The sequence below is a fragment of the Helianthus annuus genome, chromosome 3, assembly GCF_002127325.2.
Source record: "Helianthus annuus cultivar XRQ/B chromosome 3, HanXRQr2.0-SUNRISE, whole genome shotgun sequence".
Lineage (NCBI taxonomy): Eukaryota > Viridiplantae > Streptophyta > Magnoliopsida > Asterales > Asteraceae > Helianthus > Helianthus annuus.
The window spans coordinates 84,754,190-84,765,395 of NC_035435.2; the positions used below are offsets into that span (position 1 = coordinate 84,754,190).

General features: G+C 39.3%; 1 protein-coding gene across 1 annotated transcript; it reads right to left on the reverse strand.

The window, feature by feature from the left end:
* Positions 1–3,172: 3,172 nt before the first annotated feature.
* Positions 3,173–4,980, reverse strand: LOC118490436 (defensin-like protein 1). Its single transcript, XM_035988075.1, has 2 exons — positions 4,923–4,980; positions 3,173–3,417 (listed from the first exon to the last, which is right to left on the reverse strand). The coding sequence occupies exons 1-2, from the start codon at positions 4,978–4,980 to the stop codon at positions 3,248–3,250; spliced, it is 228 nt and encodes a 75-aa protein (XP_035843968.1). The 3' UTR covers positions 3,173–3,247.
* Between the last annotated feature and the right edge of the window lie 6,226 nt (positions 4,981–11,206).

Consider the following 11,206-nt stretch of genomic DNA (forward strand, 5'->3'; position numbering starts at 1 on the left):
TGGACGTCCTCGGTATCTTACCAACACTATACTACGTCCACGATGGGTGCACTTGCCCATATGTGTGTTTAGTGTTAGCAAATATCGTGTTTTATAAATTTAAAACTTGGCTAAAAGTGTAAAAGGGCTTAAAATATACATCAAAAATATATTACACTACACGCACATTATATTGTTTTGGAAATAATTCTTCACCTTAGACCATGTGTAGTGGTTTGGGAGAATAATGCCTCTACCCTTGGGCGTTTTCCGCCTTGTGACAGTACAGTAAGCAAGGGGCATTATTGGGTGTTTTCTAAAATGGGTGTAGTGGGGATGTGAGTATTATGTTAAAAGGGTGTAAATAATTAAATAAAAATAAAAAAAATCAACAAAAAAACCTATTGGATTAAAAAAGGGAATCTTAAATGCTATTGGCCAAAAACATATGTTGAGGGCGTCGTTTAAAACACGCCAAGGGAATTTTTTTTCAAAAAAAATCGCAAAACAACGCCCCATGTAATGGGTCTTCGGCTTTATTAGGCGTTTTATGGTGGGTTTGGTGTTTTCCGGCAAGGATCTGATAACAGGGTAAGAATTGAAGAAGATGACCTACTCTTTTAAAGTTTAATTATATATTTAGAGTAAACTGTCATTTTGGTCCCTGTGGTTTGGTCACTTTTGCCACTTTAGTCCAAAACTCAAACTTTTTGCTTCTGGGTCCCTGTGGTTTCAGTTTTATTGTCATTTTGTTCCAAAAATAAAATGAAATCAGATCATATTTGTCTTATAAAATCCTACAATGTTGTCATTTTCCTCAGAGGCAAATCAGGTCATATTTGTCTTATAAAATATGGTATTTATTTATAAAAAGAAATGATAATTTTGCCCCTGCGGAAAATGACAAAATAGCAGGATTTTATAAGACAAATATGACATGATTTCATTTTTGGACCAAAATGGCAATAAAACTGAAACAACAGGGACCCAGATGCAAAAAGTTTGAGTTTTGGACTAAAGCGGCAAAAGTGACCAAACCACAGGTACCAAAATGGCAGTTTACTCATATATTTATGTTTTGGAAAAAGGTGATACGGATGAAAGTTTCTGACAGCACGCATTGCTTTATGTATTTTATGATTTATTTATTGTTTATTAATATATATTTTATAATGAATTTTTGTGTTAATTTTGTACCATGTAATAAACTAATAAAGTTTTTGTTGCGTACTTTATTTTACATTATCTATAGATTGTAAGGGTGTAAGGGGCACTCCCTTAAGAGGGGAGTCCCCTCTCTTACGCATAACCAATCCTCGTGTGCCACATCAACTCCCCTCTTAAGATCCCCTAACACCCTAAATTGATGGCGGCACTCCCCTCTTATGTGACTTGGTTTTTTTATTAAAAAAAAGGAAATTTTTCATTGGTCCACTCCTCCCTCTCTCCTCCCTCTCTCCTCCCTCTCTTCGGTGAATTCCCACCGATTTTAATCCCCGATGTTGGTCCCCGATTGAATGGCGGCACCACCCCTCTTCGGTGGAGGAGGTCCCCGCATGGGGTCACCGAGGGTGCCCCTCACCCTAATATTGTTATCTTTTATGTTTTTTATGTAATATGTTTTTTTAGTATACATGTATCTTATAATTTGTTTTTATCACGATTTACTCTTTTTAGTATATTAGAAACCCTAGTTAAAATTTTATGGTTGTTTATGGTTCTGGCCTTATTTAGCATAGAAGGAACAAAATAGGATTTTAAGTTAAGGATTACTTACTAATTTTAGTTGTTATTATGTAATTGATTGTATGAATGTGCAATAAAGAATTAAATTTAATGTACCATAAAAAAATTTAGATATCCTTAAAAGTTTTTTCTAGTTCCGCCACTGATGATTATGCAAACAAATTAGGGAATAATTTAAAACTAATACCAATACCGCTATATATATTTGGTTTTTGAACACATGTAACATTCAAGCATATAAAGTTATATATTTTTAAACCCTTTTTAATGAAGTTTTGTGTGATCTTCGAGCATGACATGTGTCCATCTTTCGAAAGTATTAATTTTATAGTTTTAGATCTATGACATGTGTAAAAGACATTAATTGAACAATGAGACATGGATCAGATTCAATCTCACATGGCATTCAATCATTATCGTTCTCGTTCAAGAATCAAAGTGGTCTAATCAAACACGCAGTAAGTTTGGGTAAGACCTTACACTTCACCAGTTTGAATCAATGAGGGCGCCCTGATGTCTAACTCTTACATATAATGTAAGAGTACAGAATCCCATCTTGACTACATACAACTCCCACTGAACTTCAGAACCACTCCCAACCAATGCCTTTATGACTGGCAGTTACGCGACAGTGGTTGACACTGATCAAAGAAAAGTCTTCAGTAAATGAAAGTTCTAGTATGTATCTCGGGTCAGAGGATACTAAATGAGTATACCTAAATCAAATACATCTTATGACCAAGATCCATGAAGATGATTTGATGCGAGTTACATCCAACGTCATTCATAATGAGTTTTGTGAGTTTGGAAGTCAACTCCTTGAGTCCAAAGTCAGAATAGTCTTAATTCAGAGTCGTTCGCACGAGTCTGGCCGACTACGGATAATTTAGAATACAAGATTCATGGATAAAACGTATCAAAATTGAACACAGCTGTAGATTCAGACTTTGCATTTAACCAGTAAATCAAAGGTGAATTAAAAAGGTACAACTGATTGAATGTTCGTACATCCAAATACTAAATCAAAACAAATGGCTAGCCAATTTTAAGACCGATAGCATTCCCATGTTGGTCATGCTTGTCCTGAGTCATCGGTTTAGTGAACGGCTCTGCTAGGTTTTGATCTATGTCTACTTTGCTTATTAAGATTTCTCATACTTTGAGCACTTTGAGCACTTTTTACAGTATCCTCTACCTATGATACTAAGTGTCGCTACATAACGAACCATAATAAAATGAACCAATACAGATTAAATTCCCTGTGCAACGGGCAGGGGAATTCCACTAGTTAATTGATATATCAAACACAAGATTGTTTGCACATTAATTGATATGTCAAACACAAGATTGTTGATATGTCTAAGAACTCTAAAATTTATGGAAATGTCATGCTGGATTCATGAACTCACAAACCCAACATACTTGACATTAAAATTAAAAGATGAACATAGATAGATAGGTCTGATGCATGCAACAAAGGAAACCAAAAGCAAATTGAAATAACACAACCAACTACATGAATCTAACAAAGCCTGGTGCAGAAACAACGGCGGCGGAAGCCTCGGCACCTTCCGCCGGAGAAACCCTCGTTACGGCAGACGAGAGCGCAGTTATGGTTACGCATACAAGTTCCATGGAACATATGACTTTGCGACTGGCACATTCGAGCTTCTGCAACTGGGACTCTAGTCTCTAGATTCATCACACCACAATTGCAGTTATGAAGTTAATGTAAGTTTAAAACAAATCAACACTTAACTTTGGCATAAACGTATTTATTTTTCTAGTTGGTTTAGTAAAACAGTAAGTGTTTCTAGTGCGGAATCAGAACTTACTTATCGTGAGGACATAATAAGACAATCTTCTCTACTGACTACAACTAGAGGGTCCAAATCATAATTTTCCTATAAAAATCTCATATTTTATATATACAAATCCAATAAATTATGCGATGAGGACATAATAAGACAATCTTCTCTACTGACTACAACTAGAGGGTCCAAATCATAATTTTCCTATAAAAATCTCATATTTTATATATACAAATCCAATAAATTATGCGACTGGGGTGTGGTTTAAAGACCCTAGGGGCGTTATAGTGTCACGTCCGATACACATCAGCGTGATGTCACATAGGGGGCTTTAAAGCCCCCTATTAAACAAAATACAAAAAGTAATAAAAAACAAAAGGCTTGATTGGTTGAAAAGAATGACCCCCACCTGCACACCCTCCTTAGCGCTCGTTACTACAATGAAGCCCTCTCCAAAGCGCCCAGGGGTGGCTATGGGGCGCTAAAGGGCGCTATACCACACTCCTAGTCTTAGAGTATTTCTGTAAGGTTTTTGAAAGCCAAAAATGTTTTGGTTCACAGATAGTTCGTTACTAGGGTAGTGGACTCTAAAAATTATGGACTACTCTAAAAAAATACTCACGTGACAAAACTAAAAAAATGAGTCTCGCTATTTATATTAACTCTTCTAAAAACCAAAACAAGTTCAAAACCTTTTAGAAACGTTAACTAGGGTTGCAAATGAGCCAAGCTCGAGCTCAATTAGGCTCGTTTGTCTCATGTATTGTTCGTGGAATATCATTGAGAAATAGGAATCCGTGTTATCAAAGGATTTCCTGCGATTATTTCTAGTATGGAATGAGTCAATCATCCACTTTGGTAGCTTGAGCTCGGCTCGGGCTTGGCTAATTTATATATATTTGATATATTGAATATAAAGAATATATATAATAGACTCGTTTAGGCTTGAGAGCTCGATAAGTGAAGCTCGGGCTCGGGCACTAAACGAGCTTATTTTAAGTTCGGGCTTGGCTCGTAAACAAGTTTAAATAAACTCGGCTAGACTCGTTTAATAGACAACTTTAAATAAGGGGTAAATGTTATAATATATTAATAAAATTACTAATACTATACTAAAGCTCGATAAGGCTCGACGAGCCTAACGAGCTTTACATGTCAGGCTCCAGCTCGGACTCGATAAATAAACGAGCTCAAATTTAGGCTTAAGCTCAGCTCAGGCTCGATCTCGAGCCTTTTCTCGAGCCGCTTGGCTCGTTTGCACCCCTGTATGTAAACCTTCTAGAAAAGCTTGCAATTTTTACCAAAACAAGTTTTGAAACACTTTATTAACGCTTATGATTTTGCTAGACAGGATAGAAACACTTAGATGGAGTATGAGATACTAACGAGATGCAAAGAGGATAAGAAGTGTGAAAAGAAGAGCGAAGAAGGTCTTGGATGCCATGTCTAGAGTGATGTTGGATATGGGGATTGCTTATACATATATATATATATATAGAGAGAGAATCAAGAGAGAGAAAAAGAGGGGTGTGTTTATGATGTCGGAAGGAGGTGGTGTGGATGATGGAGGTCACTTGGTATTCACCGCTTTGTCAGTTTTGTTGGTGTGGTGTTATGCATGTCAGTATGTCACAAGGTGGTGGAGTTGTCGTTAGTCACCATGGACATACGCACCTCACTTTGAAGTTTGAATTCCAATTTTTTTTAAACGGCAAGTATCGACGTAACAATCATCGTGATACCGGGCGTTGTGGCGAAGGTCGATTACTCGACCGCAGCCATCCCCTTGGCTCTCCCATATGAGCGGAAACCCGACCTCCACCCTCCCGAAGGCACGACAGTGGAATAATCGGTAAAACCTCGTCTCCCATCCAAGACGAACCAGCGCCACCTGTATTCGCCCTTCACCTGGATGCCACAGAAAATAATAGGGAGAGTGGGAGTCATGTTGGATGTAACACCTCGAATTTTTGTGTCCAATGATGTGTTAACACGTGTCATTTGATTACACGTGGCATCTATAATAAATAAAGGACTAATTTTGACAAGCCTTGAAAGTATATAAAATTCGAGGGTTATAAATGTCAACAAGGGTAAATATACTGTATAGTAACCCTAAATAATGCCTGTACCTTCAAACGAATGAATCATGAATCATACGGAAGCGAAACACGAAAGAAAGTGAGAGATTACAAGCTACAGGGGTTAACTGTGTCAACATGTTTAATTATACCTCTGAGTGACCCTTTAACGTTCCCAAGGCTTTGTAACAGTATTATACGCTCACTAAAATATAATATATAAATTTCGCGAAGTTTCGTTATGAAACGAGAAAATTACGACCGAATTCGTAGGTGAAGCGTTAAAAGCGTCAATCATGAAAGTTAAGGCTTTCTGAACAATTAATAAACTAACCGGGGACTTAACAACGCGGGTAAGTAACACGAGGTCCTTAGTTGTAATTAACCGAGGCCCAAACCGCAAAGTTACCCCTTCAAACCCGAAAGGTCAGGTAAATCATTACGAAAGATTTCGTTATTAATTACCAGGATTTCGTAATCATGACAAAAGATTTAAGATTTCAGAAAATATAACCTCTCGCGGCCCGCGTGAGGTTTAGGCTTAAGTTGAGGCGGGCCGCGAGCCACCTCATTTACGCGTCTGATGTTTAAAACTCAGGCGGCCCGCGTACAAAACGCATGGATCTTCCATGCGGGTCGCGTGGGACGCCCAGATGCAGAAACATTGTGTTTTCTTGCCTTTTGAGAATTATGAACGATCAAACCTCAATAAATGAGGCATGGGCACCCTACACTTGACCCATAGCTCCAGGGGACACATGCCCATCATCCATGCTCAGCTGTAGGCTGTTGTGTGATGATCTTGAGCTCATTTTTCACTATAAATAGCCACATTATGCACACAACATTCACACAACTCAAACACTTCCATCTGATCAATCTAAGAAGCTCTCTAGCATTCTCTTCTGCTCTCTAAGCAAGATACAACTTCCGTAAGTCGTTCATACCTATTTTGGTCTTACATTTCCGTAGTTTTAGCTTATAAACTCAACCGTCGTAACTAACGGTTGTCATAACGATAACTCACAAAAGATCCAGTGAATTGTCGGATCAAAAGTAGTTTTGAGTTGGTATTTATGTGGGTAATAAACCTCTAAAAAGGTTCCCTCTAATCACCACTCTAACTATGTCAAATATCGAGTCAAACGCGCACTTAAAAAGTCAACAGAAAGTCGTTTTGCCATTTTATACATAATCTGTAATGTATATGCTATGGAACCTGTTTCGATAATCGTTTGAATCGACCATTTGCTATATTGAACCGGTTCGGAGCCGAATGTCGCAAAAGTTTGACTTTTGCTTTGACTTCAGTTCTGACCCCTTTTAGTGAGGTATAGATATGCCTTAGGACTCTCTTAGGACCAGGTTACATGATGGTATAAACCTCTGTGATCGGTTCATGAGTTATCCGAGTCTTTTGCGCATTTCCGTCATTCGCCTAAAAGTTGGCCGTAACGCCATTTTGAAAATAAAACGAGTATTTCGGACACGTGAGCGGACCATAACCTTGCTTATTAAATTATAAGCATGTCCTTAAAGTTTCACGTCAATCCGAGGTCTGGAATGAGAGTTATGCTAAATAGCGCAATTAAAGTAAACTTTTGTAATAAACGGCGCAATTAGCATAACACCCATCTAAACCAAGATTTCGTCACCAAAACTTTTACCCACTGTTATAAAATAATATTTTGGGAATTTTAAAGATTTTTAATAATTTTTACCTTGCTCATAACCTGCGGTTATGGCTACGGTTCGGTAAATGCCGAATATGCCCTTTTCGGCCAAAACATGAGTTCTACAAGGTCTTTTGACCCAATTCCAGTTGCTACTGGTTTTAAATAATAAATAAAGTATTTTAAGCTTTATAAGCTGCTCGGGAAACTCAGATTTCCTGTAGAACTCGAAAAACCCTTTAAAAGTCTTTAAAATGACCGATAAACCCCTACGAGGCGATATTTTAACTAAAACTCGTTACGGGCACCACGGAAGGTATCCTACTGATACCACAACCTCTTTAAGGCATATTGACTTAGGAAATAAACGTAAAACTCTCATGGTTAACCGTTTCGCCTATTTCGCGTCCGGTTCGGCTTATGAAACTAGTTTTCATAAATTAGCCGATACGGGTCAAATTATATTATTTGAACCCCAAAATCCAGAGTGTGAACCATAAACCCATATAAAACAAGTCTCTGAACTTGTCGGGTCAGAATCACACTCCATTCTCGGTTTTCTCCTTTCGCGCGATTGAACCATATCTATATATATATCGGAACCAACCGGTCTAGGCTACGGCCAATATAAAGACCCGTTAGGATTCTAAGAGGTTAATTAAAACTTTCGTTCCAGATTAGGAGCCCTGGTAAAAGCTATCGACGATTTAATCAAACTAAGGAATAATACTTGCAAAGGTAAATACTTTTGACTTATTTCCCCTATATGGGCTTGGGTTACGGTATATTAATACCGCTTGATTGAGCATTATAAAATTCCATCGCTTAGGTGGTTAATTGATTAAATATGATCGGCTCATTTAAACAGTTTTGTTTCTTAAAAGCCTTTGGGGGGTTATTGACCGTTGTCCCGGATATCCTTGGCATCATTTTACGAAATGGCCACGACCATCGACATCCCGGTGTAGGCGTACACCCGGTATATATTGTCGACATATAAATTTAAAAGACGTAGCCGTTGGTTTTTATACTACGGTTTTACGCAATGTGGTGTGTCAATTAATCTTTAACCCGGCACGACCCGGGCTACTAAACGCATAAAAGAACATGTAAAACGTTCACAAGATTATTATGATTTTCCCAAGTTATAAAAGAATTTGTGCCTTGTGCATTCAAATCAATTTTAATAAACATTTTCAAATGTGTCAGTTGAACGTATTTACCAGTGTAAACTGACGTATTTTTCCCAAAAAGATTAAATGCAGGTACTATACGAAATGGACTGGTATTAGCTTCCTAAGCATCGTAAATAGTCTCGCAAACTCGATGCAATGTCTGAATGAACAATATTTTCTTATTTGATCCGCTGTGGATATTCGACTTCTGTAATACATTTGATATTACAACCAGAGGTTGAAATATATATTTATCTTTAAAGCTTCCGCTGTGCATTATATAATTGTGTGGTTTGACTATATTGTTGCCAACATCGTCACGGTAATCCCCCACCGGGCCCACCGGTGAAACAGGTGGAAATAGGGGTGTGACAGGTTGGTATCAGAGCCAACATTGAGTGAATTAAACACTATCCTAATGTGTTTAATCTCAATAACACAGTTGCACATACTTGAGTCTAGACAATAACTTAGGACAAATTCGGATTAATACTCCTTTTTGTCTTTACTTTCATTATGATATTTAATAAGTTTTGAAGCAGGAAAATGCCACCTGTTATCTTTCGCGGACGAGGAAGGGGAAGACGAGGCCGAGGAGAAATCGTTACCCGTAACGATCATGAAGCTGGACCATCAGGTACACAACCTCCTTCAATGACGAGGAGCGAAGAACCCCAACGACGAAGAGACCTTTATGAACCAGCAAGGCATTCGACCTCGCACAGCTCAACGCCATCCTACCGACACTCGTTCGGGCCAGACTCCGAGAACGACCCGAACAACCCCCAGCCATCCTACATACCTCTACAGCGCTCGGTGTCTCACCGTGCATTTGGGGATCCTACCCCGTACTTCCGAGGTCAGTTCAATCCGGCTGACTATACTCAGGAACCTTCTGGATTTGTTCCGCTTGGTCCACAAGACCACTTTTCTGAAGATCCCATGGATGAAGACGAAGATCCTACTGAACCAGCACGTGGTACGCCCACGCACCCGATAGAGATCTCCGATGGATCATCATATCATGGTCCACAATACCAAGGCCCAGACAGCTTCATGGCCTTGTTTGATCAACATGAGTGGTATTATACACCATCTCAACATGGATCGCAGCAGCAGCAACAACATCCGCGAGATCCTTCTGAGGATCCGCACTTCGAGGCAGTGACGCCACCGCCTCCCCCAGCTACTCAACCAGTAATGCCCGATCCGCCAAGGCGAAGAAGATCAGGCGCAAGAATGTCTACCCGTGGAGGGGAATTCCACTTTAGCACCCCTCGCCATTCAAGTGGTAGCCACTATCCATCCGTACCAGAGGAAGGGCCTTCAAGCCCAGCTCAAGAGGCGAACTCAGCGCCAGTTGCACATAATTCGCCACCATTTGGGGACGACCGCCCAGTACCTCCGTACGGAACGACTTATAACCCGTTTGAGCCAACGTCGCATGCGCACTACAACTACAACTACGAGCGCGACCCATATGTGGTAGCGGCCAGGTATGACGCCCGCTATCCAGACAGAGCTCATGGACCTCCAAGAGCGCCAGACTACTCAGCTCATGGGTATCCAGCGCCACCAGGACCTTCAGTTCCTCAACCACAACCACGTTTCTCTCCTCCTGAGCAGGAGGAGATACTCCAGCGATTAGATCGCGTGGAGAGAGAGTTTGAGGAAGAGAAGAAGAGCCACCGAGGATTTCTCAAAGGCTTAGCAAATCTACTAAAGGGCAAAAAGAAGAAGCGTGACCATTAGCCCTTATGGTTATATTAATGTAATTTCTATATTTGAAATAAGTCCCTGCGTGGATACTTATCGTATTTTAGTCCTTACATGGACTTATCCGTTAATCCTTACAAGGGCATATGTCGTGTACTAGTCCTTGTACGGACCTATCTTTTATTTTAACCTTATTAAAGGTATGTACTGTTTAAAAGACCCGTTTAGGGCAATATGTACTGATATTTGAAAAATTTGGAATGCATGTTATAAATTTTATTTTGAAATATGAAATGATCAAAACCATTCCTTTTAATTGATCTGCCTAAGTAAAGAGTCTTAAAAGGTGAAACCTAGCCTGGTGTCTTTTAAGATCCGGTCATGATGGTACGACCTAATCATAAGATTCAGATTCGCCGTTAACCTCTACAAACATGTTAACACTCATGGCAGATGTGATTCGTTAAAATCGCAAACGTCATTCTTATACAATAATCCTTAAAGGATTTCTAAACCCAAATAAATGATTTATGAATCATGGGTCGAATCATCAATAAAGATGATCATTTATAAAACATCCATTAGTGGTGTAGTGCCTACGGGCCGACTTAGATAAAAACATCCATTTGTGATGTAGTGCCTACGGGTCGACTTATATAAAACATCCATTAGTGATGCAGTGCCTACGGGCCGACTTACTTAAAACGTCCACTGGTGACGTAGTGCCTACGGGCCAATCTTATTGAAACATCCATTTGTGGTGTAATGCCTATGGGCCATAATAATTGTCTTATAAAGACAAAAGACAGTGGTGGTCTATGACTCCCTGCCAGAAAGGAGATGAAAGAACTACGGTTCAAATCTCTATGCCTTTGATTCTCTGTAATCCCGGCTAATATTATAAAACATCCTCGTGATTAGGCTTTATGCCGCCAATATTATTGTTATAGCTACAATAGGATGTATTCAAATCCTAATATTAAATGAGCGATAAGTTAACCCGATATGGTCTCTGTTACCATGGT